Source organism: Asterias amurensis, chromosome 15, assembly GCF_032118995.1.
Source record: "Asterias amurensis chromosome 15, ASM3211899v1".
Taxonomy (NCBI): Eukaryota; Metazoa; Echinodermata; class Asteroidea; order Forcipulatida; family Asteriidae; genus Asterias; species Asterias amurensis.
The window spans coordinates 7,206,124-7,223,170 of record NC_092662.1 but is presented as its reverse complement, the minus strand read 5'-3'; the positions used below and the strand labels follow the sequence as shown (position 1 = coordinate 7,223,170).

The 17,047-nt window shown below is 38.9% G+C and overlaps 1 protein-coding gene across 2 annotated transcripts; it reads left to right on the top strand.

Annotated features, from left to right (window-relative positions):
• Positions 1-6: 6 nt before the first annotated feature.
• LOC139948210 (serine/threonine-protein kinase Kist-like) lies at positions 7-10,970 on the top strand. 2 transcript variants are annotated; one of them, XM_071946286.1, is made up of 8 exons: positions 7-132; positions 1,864-2,262; positions 3,047-3,345; positions 4,273-4,506; positions 5,114-5,244; positions 5,617-5,795; positions 7,268-7,356; positions 8,442-10,970. In XM_071946286.1, the coding sequence occupies exons 2-8, from the start codon at positions 2,016-2,018 to the stop codon at positions 8,589-8,591; spliced, it is 1,329 nt and encodes a 442-aa protein (XP_071802387.1). In that variant the 5' UTR covers positions 7-132; positions 1,864-2,015; the 3' UTR covers positions 8,592-10,970. The 2 variants fall into 2 exon arrangements, with proteins under 2 accessions (XP_071802387.1, XP_071802388.1); XM_071946287.1 differs by having other exon boundaries at positions 8-132; positions 5,117-5,244.
• The last annotated feature ends 6,077 nt before the right edge of the window (positions 10,971-17,047 follow it).

Below are 17,047 nucleotides of genomic sequence, written 5' to 3'. Positions count from 1 at the left end.
CGTGATCATTAGTCTGGCGCAATCAAAATTCAGCTGTGTACGAAGCTCGAAATTGTTGCCGTTTGTAAACTAATTTTAAAGAAGCTAAGCAAACCCATATAAAACATTGTTGAAGAATTCCTGATGATAAAGGTAAGTTGAATCTGTGGATATGGTGTAAAGTTGTTTCTTATTTTAAACTGGCGCTTAGTGATTGTACTTTTTTGTAGTGAATTGACTTTCAATCATGCAGTTGTGTAGAAGGTACGTCCGCCCGCCCAATGTAATTTTCTGTGTCTGTGAAACATCATAAACTCTCATAGGAGACTTTCGAGGTGTCCCTAAAATCGTGGCAAATCTTTAACCTCTCTGTGCGCGATGTAAACAGTCCCTGGAAAAGTTTCCGTATGGCGCCACCACTTTTTCATTCGATATGAAGTAATATAGTATCTAGTTTACCTCAATGGGTGAGATATCCCTTTTTGTAAAAATGAGTGAAAAGGTGGTGGCGCCATACGGAAAGTTATCCCAGTCCCTAGATAAAAATTGTGTGGTTTTATTGGCCAAGCAAAGAGTTTCCTCTCCCTTGACCAAAACTTTAAGAAACACGTAAGGCTCCACTGACTGGTTATTTGCACTTGTAAATGCAAAAAGTTTGGTATATTAGGCATTTCTACAACAAAACAAGGTACAAAAATATGTCATTGTCAATGTTGAGGTCATATCAAAATATGTCATTGTCAATGTTGAGGTCATATCAAAATATGTCATTGTCAATGTTGAGGTCATATCAAAATATGTCATTGTCAATGTTGAGGTCATATCAAAATATGTCATTGTCAATGTTGAGGTCATATCAAAATATGTCATTGTCAATGTTGAGGTCATATCAAAATATGTCATTGTCAATGTTGAGTTCATATCAAAATATGTCATTGTCAATGTTGAGGTCATATCAAAATATGTCATTGTCAATGTTGAAGTCATATCAAAAAATTTCAGTTGAGCAAAGTTGAACTGCTGCAAATTATTTGTTGCGTATTTGTGATGGCAACATTCGTATCGCATTCACATTCGCAGGAAGTATGAATTTGGCTTAACAGATATTTTTTACAGAGGAAAAATTACTATTAATTATTTTTACTCTTGAACTTTATTACTTTGAGTTTATGAGTTTATTTAATTCTCTGTTCAATTTAAAGCCATTATACACTTTCGGTAAACAGTATTGTCCAAGTACCACACTTCGTGTATCACAACTTATATAAAATAACAATCCTGTGGAAATTTAGGCTCAATCGGACATCGGAGTCGGGAGAAAATAACGGGAAAACCAACTCCTGTTTTCACGCGTTTCACCATGTCATGACATGTGTTCATAACAAATCTGTAATTCTCACTAACGGGAATTTATATTGTTTTACCGTTTTTTCAAAAAGTAAAGCATTTCATGGACTTATATTTCAAGAGAAGTCTTTCACCATTACCTTCTGTAAACCCTGTAAATTATTTGTAAATCTGTAAAAAAAAAATTGTTTGTGTACCGAAAGGGTCCAATGGCTTTAATAGAAATATGGTGAGTTCGAGCATCAGTCTTGAAAAATGTCCAGGGATACACCTCTCAGCAAATAGGACAAATTTTTTAGGTCCTGTGTCATCCAAAATACATCAAGTTGGACATGTCAATCACGTCAACAACCCTCAGGTCACAATTTGGCAAAAACGTTTCTCTGACACCTTTCATGCCTTTTTGTGGGGCTCTTCAATCTGTCTTAAATATAGAACAACTTTAGGGCCTACTGTACAAATAGTGAATTAGCTTGGCGCTCTTTTTTCCTTATTAAGCGGTGTTCACCCTTGACCTTGTTGTTTTTCTTCTTGCAGAAACACCTGCTGTAAATAGTGCTTCTGTTTATAATAAGTATCGAGGAATGTGTTGGTCAACTAGCTAGCAACACTGGAGAACACCAACTTAAGTTTCAGCATCATGTGATTGTTGGAAAGATTGCCTGACATTGAGAAAGTGATAATCTATCATGGAAAAACACACTCCAGAGCTTTTCCTTGATCTAAGCGAGGGTGCTGTTCTCTCGTTTATGGGCCAATCCTGGAGAATTATCAGGTGTCGTGGGATGGGTCGCTGCGCTAAGGTTTACCATGCAGTGTCAAGTGAGGGCGGTGCACAGCTAGCTATTAAGGCTTTCCGAAGAGAAGAGAAGTATCGCCTGGTATTTATAAAAGAGATCAGAAACTTGGATGCTGTTTACATGAATAGGCACATCGGTAATAATTTGTTCTTACAATTTAAATTTAAAAATATTGTCACAACACTTAAAATACCAGATTGTTTTAGTATTTCAATTGTATAACTTTTTTGTGAACACAAGAAATGCACATAAAAAGTATGGAAGCAAAAATATATGTTTTGATGTAGCCTAGATTTGACACCCTTTCTTCGTTTGATTGCGACAGAGGAGTCTGGGCTAGTTTTAACTCCAAAGAAGTCTGTATTCCTGTCTGTGATGCATCCCAATTGTTTGCTTTACCCATCACCTGATCACTTATATGCAAACACTATTATGACCTTCATATTCCAACATATAAATGTTTTGAGTTAACCTTCAAATTGTTGACCCCATCATGAGGCCACCTAGTATTGGCAGGTAAAATTTGCAAATCCCTCAGGCAGACTGTGGGTAGACAAATGTTTGATGAATTGCACCCCATTTTTGTTTCTAGAAAATGTTTTTGAAAGGAGCTGGTTGATTTATATTGCAGATAACTTGTTTGCCTGTTTTTCATTTACTAACAAAATAGTGGGATCATTCTGCTGAAGATGAGCAGAGTTAGAAATGTTGAGACCAAACTGGCTCTTTTCAGAGCCAACACTCACTCATAAGAGATTTATACACACGGTTCTATCCTCAAGATAAGTACTTGTATTTATTTATAGTGCCTTCCTTCCTAGTGGGACAAGTGTCAGGCAGTTTCTCTTAGGGAAAAACAAAACATTTGAAATTTTTAGATAATTACTTAATTAAAAAATATTGTATGTTTTCCATTTCAGCATCTGTTCTTGGAAGTTTCACCCACAAAGGCCATCCCTGTCTTCTGTTTGAACTCCTAGAATTCAACCTGAAAGAACTCCACCTAAAGAATGCGGCAGTTGTAGAGACGACTAACCCCAACTACCTGTCTCTCTATCTAGTACAGAGGCTTTTAGAAGACATCATGAAATGCTTACAGCATGTCCACGCTAGAGGATGGGTCCATGCTGATCTCAAACCAGCTAATGTTATGTGGTGTGCCCAAGAGGGCTGCTGGAAAGTTATTGACTTCGGACACAGCTTCCAAGAAGGCCATCAGGTGAATTCATCTCACGAGTTTTCATTCCTTGTTATTTGTCTCTGAAGGGGAGGTGGGTGTTTTAAAAGGTCAAGGGTACCTCTCTTAAACTATGGAATACTTTTTGTAACACAAAACACAATGTCCACAGATTTATATTTAACTTTCACAGTTTGAAGATAGTGATATTAGGAGGCTTCCCTTTTAAATATTACTTGCCAAGGTGCTGTAGTATTTGAGAAATTAGTAAAACAATGTTGCGAAAATGTCACCGTTAACATAATGGGTCAGTTGCCTTTGAATTGTGTGACCTTTGACACCTCTTCTTTACAAATAGTTTGCAAACTAAAATTGCCTGAATACAGCCAGGCAGGTTTCAATAGTGGAAAGTTTAAATGTAAACAATGGACACATAGTCTATTATTACATAGTTGTGTTGTTTCAAGTGTCAAAGAGTCGAATGGTCAAAGATCCAAGTGGCAAACTTTGAGACTGGTTTATAGGGTTTTATCATTTTCTAGTAAAAAAAGAAATGTAAATGATTGTTCACACTGAGGGATGAAAATAAAAAGTTCTGTAAAGCTTGTCAATTGATTTACCACACAACTTGACACTGGCTTTCGAGGCAGATTGCAACCTTAAATAATGGGAAACTTTTGACATAGCAACTGACTGAAAGTAACATCATTAATTCTTGGAAATGTGCACATGCACAGAACATGGTTAAAAAAAATGATATTTTGCTTGGTATATCTGCTGTCATCTACATGTAGTGACACAAAGTATCCAATCTGCATTTGCCCACTCTTTTCTAGATGTGCCAAAATGACAAAGTATTGACAATATCGCCCTCATTGTACTGACAGATGAACGACTGTGGCATCATAAAGTAACTGTAACTCAAGAAGGTAGTAGTCTCTGATAACAATATTATACTTTCTCGTGCAGGACTTCAGCCAGATTCAGAGTTTCTGCTACCAGTCTCCTGAAGCCAAGACATGGAATGCCTTTATCTTACAGCACAGCAATGCACCAAGGGGGCGTAAACTCAGTGATAAGCCCCAATCCTGTACCTCGGCTGTAGATATTTGGAGTGTGGGGTGTATTGTTGCAGGAGCCTTCACCGGTATCAAGCTGTATGAGCAAGGTGATGTTGTGCCGGGTGGTTGCCAGCAATGCCGGGTAAGAACACATTTACTGAGTACACCACTTTTTAAACAGGTTACCAGCCTAAGAACCTATTCCTAGAACAACTCTCTGCAGATTGCATTTAGGAATAAAGAACAGTATCAGTTTGGTTTTACTTAGTATTATTTGACGTTTGGCTTTGTCTTTTCTGGCATGTCTTGTCCAAGTGGTTAAGAACATCGGACTCAATTTCTGGTAGCTGAGTCCTCCTGAATTTTTAGTTTTTGTTTGTTTCTGTGTCAAGTGTTTTTTTTTACTGTAGTATGCACTGTGTTACATATCAATGTGATGGAGAAACTAAAATAAGGGGGGAGTTGTGAAAGTTGAATATCAAGGAAGCATAGACCATCGGAAAGGCTTAACTTTATTCCTTTCATGCACTGCTCATTTTTAGTGATTATCTGATAATGTGGTTTTTTTTAACAAATGGCAACCCACCCAAAAACAGGCCACAATAGCACCTTAACACTGCAGTCAACTGCCACTATGTAACTACGTACACATACCGCTACACAAATGGTCACTAGTGACCTGTCGGCGCATGAAAGAGTTTAAGAAAATATCCGCTTTTCAACTAACCAATATTATACCTTGTACTCAGCAGAAAGACTGTGAGACGCTTAAATGTGAGTGTGAGCCACTGATAGAAGCTATTATAAACCAACGACCAATTGACAATCACATTCCTAAGATCAATGACATCGTGACTGACCTGCGTGATCTTCTTATTCAGTGAGTATTGGAGTCGTGTCAAATGGCTATGACTTGGGTTGTTAGCTTCAGTTGCAATGTTAATGTTCCCTTTTCTAAAGAGTTCCTCTGTGGGGGCCACGTTGAAGAATGAAAAATTGTGTGGGGGTCCATTTTTCCAATGTGAAAAAACGAGTACCCTTCTGTAAGCCCCAAATCCTGAGCACAAATGTCAGTTATGTGAAGCAATATGTGAAGCAATGTTACAGAACATTTTGTGAAGCATTATTTTGAGAAGCAATGTTTCAGAAAATTTTGTGCAGCAACATTTTGAGCTCCGAAGCAGCTCTTTGAAAGAGGTCCCAAGTTTTGTTACTATAATTGAACACTTCATGGTTTTTGATCTTATCATAGGATGCTTCAGTGTACATTTGAGGATCGACCTACTGCATCAGCCTGTCTCCAACATTCCTTCTTCACTCATAAACTGAAGCCAAGCTACAAGGATTTATTACTCTTGCCTACACGCATTCTACAACTAGACAATGTGACAAATGACCAAGAGAAAGGTGGTACAACTGGTGACTATACAGGTAATCAAATACTATATTTAACCCAAATCTTTATAATTTATGAGAAACAATTATTAGCTCTTAAATGTATATTGCTTGTGACTTCAAGCCATTGGACACTTTCGGTAAACAGTATTGTCCAAGGCCCACATTTCGTGTACCACAACTTATATATAAAATAACAAACCTGTGAAAATTTAGGCTCAATCGGTCATCGGAGTCGGGAGAAAATAACGGGAAAACCCACCCTTGTTTCCCCACATTTCGCCGTGTCATGACATGTGTTTAAAATAAATCCGCTATTCTCGCTATCGGTAAATACTACAAAATAATTGTTAGCATAAAAACTTACTTGGTAACGAGCAATGGAGAGCTATTGATAGTATAAAACATTGTGAGAAAAGGCTCCCTCTGAAGTAAAGTAGTTTTTGAGACAGAAGTAGTTTCTCAGTAAATTTTTGATTTGATTTCAATCTGAAAGCACACAACTTTGTGAAACGAGTGTTTTTTTTCTTCCATTTTCTCGCAATTTTGACGACCTATTGAGTTCAAACTTTCACAGGTTTGTTATTTTATACATATGTTTAGATACACCAAGTGAGAAGACTGGTCTTTGACAATTCCCAAAGGTGTCCAGTGTCGTTAAGCTCATTTTCATAAACAGCTATTTAAGCCAAATATGCGTTTTGCTCAGCAGCTTTCACAACTATAAAAATCAAGGCCATTTTGGCCTGGGCTCAATTCTATAGATCTGCTTAATGGTAAGCACATTTTCTTTGCCTACTGTACTACAAAATTTGTTAAGGTGTAACAACTTAGCAAGAAAATTAGATGGCAACCTTGCACGTTCACTGTGGATTTCAATGTTGAGTCATTCGTTTTGGTGCAGTATGCACAGGAAGGTTAGCATGCCTTTTAGTGCTTACTGTTAGCTGCACTATGATATCAAGCAATATATTTCTTTGCTTAGCAAGGTTGTGTGCTTAGATACTTTCTTTTCTTGTATCCACTGGTTGGCACAAGACAGGCGGACCTTCTCTGTTAATTTGTTTATATTATTTAATGATAACAGTGCTATCAACTTACCCATATCTTTGATAAATAAACTGTGCTACTCAAACAAAAAGCACTCAATATCTTCATAAATTGTCTTCAAAGTGTTTTGTTGAAAATTGGCAAATTTGTGCCACCAAAGTGGTGATAATGTTTGTAACAATTTTTAATGTTTTTTTCTTTTTTTGTTCTGCTTACTAGCAGTATTCGGGTGATTGCGGAATTTCCAAAATTGAGCTTAAAGACTATGTTGATAGAGCTGCAGAGAGTAAGCATAGATTGCACAGCAAGAACAGGCCAGCAATCAACACACATGAGGGTCATACCAGTGACTATCCTACTGAACGTCATTCACTATGTGTTTCCTTTTTGGAATAGTATACACTGAAAGGTACACAGAAAGGCTTGATTATGAACTTCATGTACCATTTCATCTGCAGATATTATTGATGACTTGCGAGAAGAATGTGAGAAGTTTGGAATAGTTCGGAAGATTGTATTGCCCAAAGAAGAAGAGAACAAAAATAAGGTAACATTGCAAAATATCCTGCTGAATTAAACTCCCATCCAATTAACATTATTTTGCTTGGGGGATTGTATTTCCAATTTCATTTGCAAATACTTGCATGCATTGTTTAGTAGCCAATTTTACTTGGATGCTTGTGTCAACTTGTTTAGAAATTAAGTACAGATTTCAATCCTGTGCCTGTTGTTATGTCAAGTTGGTCTGTTGGATCTTCAGACGGCCTTAGCCCCACCCCCCTTTCATCTCTGGATGCATCTTTGGAGAACCCCCGCCCCCCTTATACTTGAGCCACCCTCCACCCCTTATCTAATGCGTCTTTGGATGGTATGAGCCCCTCCCCCTTTCATCTTATCTACATGTAATGCGTCTTTGGATGTTATGAGACCCTCCCGCTTTCATCTTATCTAATGCGTCTTTGGATGGTATGAGCCCCACACCCTTTCATCTCATCTAATGCATCTTAGGATGGTATGAGCCACTCACCCTTTCATCTTATCTAATGCATCTTTGGATGGTATGAGCCCCACACCCTTTCATCTTATCTAATGCGTCTTTGGATGGTATGAGCCCCACACCCTTTCATCATATCTAATGCATCTTAGGGTGGTATGAGCCCCACACCCTTTCATCTTATCTAATGCGTCTTAGGATGGTATGAGCCCCACACCCTTTCATCTTATCTAATGCGTCTTAGGATGGTATGAGCCACTCACCCTTTCATCTTATCTAATGCATCTTAGGATGGTATGAGCCACTCACCCTTTCATCTTATCTAATGCATCTTAGGATGGTACATGTATGAGCCACTCACCCTTTCATCTTATCTAATGCATCTTAGGATGGTATGAGCCTCTCCCCCTTTCATCTTATCTAATGCATCTTTGGATGGTATGAGCCCCACACCCTTTCATCTTATCTAATGCGTCTTTGGATGGTATGAGCCCCACACCCTTTCATTTATCTAATGTGTCTTAGGATGGTATGAGCCCGTCCCTCTATCATCTTAATTAAACAAATAAACTTGCAAATGCATATGTACATACTGTATGATGTAATAATGGATTATAAAAATTTGTCTTTTTATTCAGGCCTTTGTTGAATTTGAAGATGCATTGGATTGTGAGAATGCCCAGAGAGGACTAGTTGGTCGGCAGTTTGATGGCAAACCTCTTCTGGCTACATTCTACCCCATTGACGACTATCGATCTCAGATTCTAGGCACGGCAGGTGGGTGTTGATTCAATCCTCACTGATACTGAACCCCCATTCCCATAAAGGCACAGGACACTACTGGTAATTACTCAAAATAATTATTAGCATAAAAACTTACTTGGTAACGAGTAATGGGAAGAGGTTGATAGAAGTTTAGAATTTGAGGTCTCAAAATCAATCATCTGAAAGCACACAACTTCATGTGACAAGGGTGTTTTTTATTTCGTTCATACGTGTATCTCCCAACTTCCGCAACCTTTGAGCTCAAACTTTCACAAGTTTATTATTTTATGCTTATGTTGAGATACAGCAAGTGAGAAGACTGGTCTTTGACAGTTACCAATAGTGTCCAGTGTCTTTAATCCATCCAGTTCCACTTGTAAATGTTGCTTGATTTCGATGGATTCATTGCTGCATATCCCAAACTACTAGGGGTTATCATCGGGTTTCTTGCTACAGGATCACTGCACTTGCATATTTATGTCAGTCACTGATAGCTGGCACTTAACTTCTATTGTGAAGCTGCTGATGGGTCTTCATGGGCAACAAGTCAAAGTTTGTGATCACAGCAGTATAAATAAACAGCACTTAGATCACGAGTAACATCTTGCATCAAGATTAATGCCTGACATGTAATATTACTCCTATCAGCAGAATACATATTGAACTATTATGACTGGATTTGAGATGATTTAGGAAGATTGTTAGTTACGTAGGTACAGCTATAGAGCTATATGTATTGACTAAAGCACTAACTTGCCCTCCGTGTTTAAGCAGTGTGGATGCATCCACGTTTGTTTACAAAACCTACTATAATAGCTTGGATTTTGTGTATGGCTGTTGTATGATTATTGGTATCAGTGCAATAGAGGATCTAAATAAATGCATGATCAGGCTGTGCAGACGTTTCTGTGCATAATGTGAACCCGTATATATGCAAATGCATACACAAAGCCCTGTGAAAAATCAGCCACACAAAAGCCTCACACATGTCTGCTTGTAGATAAACTTGACTCAAGTCCCAATCCCGTCGGAGCCCTATTTTTAGTCCCAACGTCTAATGTCAGATAAGTCCCCCAACCTGTGCCGTGCCGCGGGATCTGAAGATTCCGCAGTTTCCTGATATATACATTTATTCACAAATGCTTATGTAATCATTGCTGCGTGATACGTGTTATCCAATCAAACGCTTTCAAAAAGAAGACTCTTTCATTCGTTATTTGTGGGGGTTAAGTACTAAGTGAAGGAATTAGATACATTTTTCATAACTACTTTTATCACAAAAAAGCACTGAGCGTTCATTTGAACTTATGGTTGTACGTTGTAACATACACTTGGGTCGGTATTGTTTGCCAAATGTTAACTTCACATATCTGGCAAGTGCAATTCAATGACTTATAACACCCACGCGCCTTGCCTGCTGGTGAGTTTGCCTGCCCCACGCGCACGCCACATCTAGACGTGTGAACTTACAATGTCTTGCACTGTAGGTGACGTCACAGAGTATATTGAATATTTTACCACCGGGGCAGCGCTTCCACGCTCCCTTTTGGTTTGTACATCTCCCTGTTTGGGGAGATTTTGCATTAACAATGTGCAGAAGTAAGAAACAACCCCTTCAAGTCCCATTTTCGGAACTCAGACTGCAGATATGCTTAGGGACTTGAGTCAAGTCTAGCTGGTGGGATGCTTCACATAATGTGTGCACTTTGTGCTCTAGTCAATACATTACAAATAGCCTACAGCTGTATGGGTACATCATTCGTCGCTCATTTACATGTATCTGGTGCATTTCTCATTATTTCCTGTTGTACAGGCACAACTATATTTTGAATGTGATACTTTTTGATAGTATGTTGTTCCAACATTCCTAATGAGTAAAGTACTCATTATTTTGTACCAAAAGTAATTAGTTTAACTGTCAGTATTCTTTGATTAGACTCGGGTAGTTTCAAATATTTTAAGAAGGTAAACTTTGATGAACGATTCTTCCCTTTAATTTATTCTATTAATTTTCTCACCTTTTTTCCTTCAAGTGCTTTATTTATTTTTAGTACATTTTTGTTCATATTCAAGATTCCGTTGACAACATCTCTTCATTATTTAATTTTTTTTTAAATTATGTAACGTGTGTTTCTGTTAGAACTGCACTTATCATTACCTTTTAACATCACAACAATGAGGCACTGTGTTACTTCCTGAATAACCCACCATTTTATAAAGAGAGCACTGAAAATTAAATTAGGGGGGCCAATCTTAAACGGGTTAATTGGTTAACCTAAGTCAAATATATTGTTTAAAGGAATGTCCCATGTCACCACGCTACCCTTGACTTGATATACATTTTAGATAGACCTACATACCCCCCCACACCAAGGCAACTAATCCCATTACTCACTCATCATGTACCCTTATCATTCACCCCAACCCCAACCCCAACCCCACCCCCTCCAACTCCAACCCCACCCCCTCCAACCCCAACCCCACCCCCTCCAACTCCAACCCCATTCCCTCCAACCCAATCCCTCCAACCCCATCCCTCCAACCCCATCCCTCCAACCCCATTCCCTCCAACCCAATCCCTCCAACCCCATCCCTCCAACCCCATCCCTCCAACCCCATTCCCTCCAACCCAATCCCTCCAACCCCATCCCTCCAACCCCATCCCTCCAACCCCATTCCCTCCAACCCAATCCCTCCAACCCCATCCCTCCAACCCCATCCCTCCAACCCCATCCCTCCAACCCCATCCCTCCAACCCCATCCCTCCAACCCCATTCCCTCCAACCCAATCCCTCCAACCCCATCCCTCCAACCCCATCCCTCCAACCCCATCCCTCCAACCCCATCCCTCCAACCCCATCCCTCCAACCCCATTCCCTCCAACCCAATCCCTCCAACACCATCCCTCCAACTCCAGCCCTATCCCTGCAACTCCACCCTTTTTAACCAGGTTAAGGCTGGGGTTAGACTAACCCCATCCAGCGAACCCCATCCCTCCTACCCACCCCTCCCACACAGTACCCTTTGGTCTCATGTAAATAATAGAGAAATGCATTGTGGCAGGCAGGAGAAACAGCTCCTTCACAATGACAATGTCTAAATTGCAGTTGGTCTTTTTAAAACTTAGACGATTACAAAACAATTTTTTTAGTCTGTTATCAATGACAGAAGTGAACTCTTCTTATTTTATTTATCAATATAAGTTTTTGGTGCATGTTTAACTTTTAAAGAATTATGGTATAAATTATGGATTGTATTAGTTTGTACATTTGTGAAAACAAGGCATAAAAAAAATAGCTTTTATATTTTACTATTATTACCAGCTTGAATGTATTCAATTGAATCCCTTTTATCAGTGTGTGTAACATGTGCCTAGATTTATGATGACTTTAAGAATACCAAGTATTAGATCATTGTTGACTATTTCAAAAATGCAGAAAGTACGTAAACATCGATAAATTATAAATAGCTTGTACATGTACATAAACCTATCAATTCTTATGTTTTCCAAAATTATCCTTCTATAATAATTTCTTTTCTTAAAATCTCAAGATATTACTGATATTCAAAACAGACATGTTCGATGTGATGACTCGGCAGTCATCATTTTTATCTTATGTCTTGGTTAAAACATACACACAACTAGTTTCTTTTGATGATCTGTAAATGGACGAACATGTTTTTTCTATTGTAGACAGTCAGATGATTATTTTTACTGTAAGTCAGAAAGTGTCTTTTGACCCAATTCACTTGATGTCATCGCTCAATATAACTCTTGTTGGCACCATTTGTTAAATTGGATTTTCACTGTTTGATTGTCAATGCAAGGGTCTCCTACTCTTTGCCTACAGTCTGCCATCTGATAGGCATATTATTCACTCTGTAGAAGCACACATGTCACCTATGTCACCACCTATGACCTTTATCACACTGCCTCATATCGCATAACATCAATGAATGTTCCTCGTATCGAATAACAATAATGAATGCTAATAATCATTTTGCAAAAAGGAACCAGACTATTTTGTTCTTCCAGCCACGGTTGGGTAACATTGATATCAATAGGAGAAACTCAAGATGGCTGCACAATGGTAAAGGTCTATAATGTGCACAGTAGCACACAGGTAGTCTGCATCCCAAAGTGGACGACCAAGATTTATCAGGCGATAATGTCTGGCAAATTTGATGCCACTGTGCCCCATGATTGGAAAATGTATCCTGATGGTATAAATTCGCTGAATTTATTCATTTATTGAATGGGTATAAACATTTAGGGATTGAAATAATATGATTTAGTTTGAGTCTGTGTCTGGCAAAACTAAATCATAATACTCAAATGAATAGCAAAAGAGCCTCAACAGCCAGGGCGGATGAGCAGGGTAGTTAAGGCTGACTGCAGTACAGCCACCACAGAGCTACTCAATTATATGCAGAGTTGGGGCTGACCTTAGGAGGCTGACTTGGGCTGACCTAGGAGGCTGACCTGGGGCTGACCTAGGAGGCTGACATGCGGCTGACCTAGGAGGCTGACTATAGGAGGCTGACCTGGGGCTGACCTAGGAGGCTGACCTGGGGCTGACCTTAGAGGCTGACCTTGGGGCTGACCTGGGAAAGCTTCTCAATTCATCCAGTGCATTGGTCACCATCTCTGAAATGTCTTTATTTGTGCAGATTTTGTCTCATTTCTGTTTACAATTAAGATAATGAGTTCCCAAATGTGGATGCCTTCCATGCTCAGGGGATACCAGTCAATAAAATCATACTGGTGATACTAAGATAACTGCCTTTGTTTTGAGAGTAAAGAGTTTCATAACCAGTGGCTGGCTGTGGCTAGATCACTAAGTTGTTTCATAACCAGTGGCCGGCTGTGGCTAGATCACTAAGTTGTTTCATAACCAGTGGCCGGCTGTGGCTAGATCACTAAGTTGTTTCATAACCAGTGGCCGGCTGTGGCTAGATCACTAAGTTGTTTCATAACCAGTGGCCGGCTGTGGCTAGATCACTAAGTTGTTTCATAACCAGTGGCCGGCTGTGGCTAGATCACTAAGTTGTTTCATAACCAGTGGCCGGCTGTGGCTAGATCACTAAGTTGTTTCATAACCAGTGGCCGGCTGTGGCTAGATCACTAAGTTGTTTCATAACCAGTGGCCGGCTGTGGCTAGATCACTAAGTTTTTTCATAACCATTGGCCGGCTGTGGCTAGATCACTAACTTGTTTCATAACCAGTGGCCTGCTGTGGCTAAATGACTAAGTTAACAGCCGCAGCCAACAATTCAATCATGTCCTTCAATGGGGAATACAAAATATCACGATCATTGCAAGTTTACGGAGCATTTGAGCTATTTATGCAGCAAATTGAGCCCTCTATTACCGATGCACATAAATTCATGAAAAGTCTTCTTTGCAGTATTGGAGCCATTTTCCCAATAGACGTGCATCATACAGCCACCATCTTGGTCTTCTCCGTTGCAATAACTTTATATGAATACATCTTTCTTTTGATTATCAACACTGACAAAATGGTGGCAAACCACCATTTTGTGTGGGCAGCCTTAAACTGGGTTGGCATACAATTTTAATAAAACATGATAAAATTTTTGCTATGAAGAAAATGTGTACTTTTTTGTAGCACAGTTGATTTATCTGTAGTGGTTATAATATCTTTAAAGTATTAAATGACACACTATATTTTTGCATTGTAGGCCGCCCATACTTTTGCCAATCAAGGTTGGTAAAACTTGTGGCTGTGACTTTACAAAGAAAGGTGTATACAAATGGTTTGGTATTGACAAAAAAACATGATGGCTTTATGATTCAGATATATAACATTGATGTCATTATCATTATGATCTTGTGTATTATGTATTACTTCATGTGTGATAAGCAGACGATGGCAACAAGGAGCTTTCAAAAAATTGTATTTTTTAAAAACGAAGTCTCTATTTTAAAAAAGGAAAACTAAAATATTGTTTTAGCTCACTTCCTGGCTTCCAAATGGCCCAACATAACTGTTCCGTAATCTTTGTGTATATTAATATATATCTATATCATGTATATCTGTAATAAATATAGCTTAATAAAATATTATATTTAATTGTATGGTACAATCCTTGTATTTTGCCTATTAAAATATATTTAATAGCTGCTAAAAATGACAGCTTAGCTTCACACCTGTTTCGTTCTCGAACAAAGTCCATTACGTTTGAATTTATCTTCAATTAACAGTTTAACCCTACTTGTATTAAGTTTATTAAAGACAGTGGACACTATTGATAATTTTTCAAAATAATTATTGGCATAAAACCTCACTTGGTAACGAGTAATGGGGAGAGAGTATGCAACACTGTGAGAAACGGCTCCCTGTGAAGTGACGTAGTTTTAGAGAAAGAAGTAATTATCAACAAATTTGATTTCGAGACCTCAGAATAAAATTTTGAGGTCTCGAAATCACGCATCTGAAAGCACACAACTCCGTGTGAAAATTGTGTTTTTCTTTCATAGTTATCTCGCAACTTCGACGACCAATAATTGAGCTCAAATTTTCACTGGTTTGTTATTTTATGCATAATGTTGAGATACACCAAGTGAAAAGACTGGTCTTTGAAAATTACCAATAGTGCCAAAATAACCAATAGTGCCCAGTGTGACACTTTCGGAACAGAAAAAAATAAAAGTTCACAGATTTACAAATAACTTACAGGGTTTACTGGAGGTAGTGGTGAAAGACTTCTCTTGAAATATTATTCCATGAATTGCTTTACTTTTTGAGAAAACATTAAAACGGTTACTGCTCTATATTCCGACATCTCTATGTTCCGACACCCCTATGTTCCGACACCCCTATGTTCCGACACCCCTATGTTCCGACACCCCTATGTTCCGACACCCCTATGTTCCGACACCCCTATGTTCCGACACCCCTATGTTTCGACACCCCTATGTTCCGACAACCTGCACCAATATTTTGTGTTTGCCAAGTGTTTTAAAGAAAAACGGTGCGACTTAAAAAAACTTCACCTGCCCGCAATTTACTCCGTAAACGTTCCGGTAACCTATCTTGAAGTAGTCCCCCAAAGGAAATTAATTTGTATAAAAAGTATTATTCTGCTATTAAAAAATAGCAACGTTGGTTTCTTTAGAAGAGGACTGAGTAACGGAGAAGGTGGTAGGACTTAATTACTTATTATTATTATTATTATTATTATTATTATTATTATTATTATTAATTGTTAACATGTTATTATTGTTATTTTCTTCTTCTTTTTTTTTTGGGGGGGGGCATATAAAAGAAATTACACATCGGCGCAATATAGCAGAAGAGGGTTGGAATTTTTATTAATTGAAGGCTCATGAAATGTTATCAACACGGACACGCATCTAACAATAGCAAAGCACCGATTATCTTAATTGGATTCCATCATTTTTAAAACAGTACAAATTCATCTAATCATGAATGTTCAAACCTAATCCCGGCCGAAATTCACCGGGAAACCTGGCTGTGAAACAAGTTGTCGGAACACAGGGGTGTCGGATTATAGTGGTGTCGGAATATAGACTGAATTGTCAGAACATAGGGGTGTCGGAACATAGGGGTGTCTGAACATAGGGGTGTCGGAACATAGGGGTGTCGGAACATAGGGGGGTGTCGGAATATAGGGGTGTACATAGGGGTCTCAGAAACCGGTGGAAAATTGCTTCTTTCTCGAAAACTACGTCACTTCAGAGTGTTTTATAGTATCAACCTCTCCCCATTACTCGTAATCAAGAAAGGTTTAATGATAACAATTATTTGGAGTAATTACCAACAGTGTCCACTGCCTTTAAGCACGTACACAAACTGCGCGCGCAACATTTTAGATCGTTTGCTTAAGCAAAAAAGGAGGTACTGACAAAATAGCGGGCGAAATAAATGCAGAGTGGCGGTAAAAAAAAAAATCATCGCTTTTCTGTCTGATATGTACTATTTGTAATGGTTCAAAGCACCCCTCGATAGGTTTACACACTAACTTGAGAGTACGTAAGAAGAAGATGCATTGTACAAAATTTCTGAAGCATTTTAGACACTCGTTTACTTCGCTGCACCTACCGCACAAACACACGTAAGTTACACACAGCGCCACACTAACAACGTATTGCAATGATGTTGCACTGCGCATGGCCCAATATAGAGCTGCTTAACGGTAAGCAAATTTGTTTGCTTATTACGTAGAAAAAAAGACTGCTAAAACGTAAACCTAGGGTGCGTTTTGGCGGCGGTAACCAAAACCTGTTTCGGTTGTTGTTGTTCGATGGTTCTGCTGTTCAGACTGATGGAAAACCGAGTTGTGAGCTCGGTTACCGTTTTGGTTATGACGTCAGAAACAATTATTGGTTACAGCCGCCAAAACGCACCCCTATTTCACGGGCGCCACCCTATTAAGCACGTGCACAAACTGCGCGCGCAACATTTGAGCACGTAAAATACACACAGATGCGCCG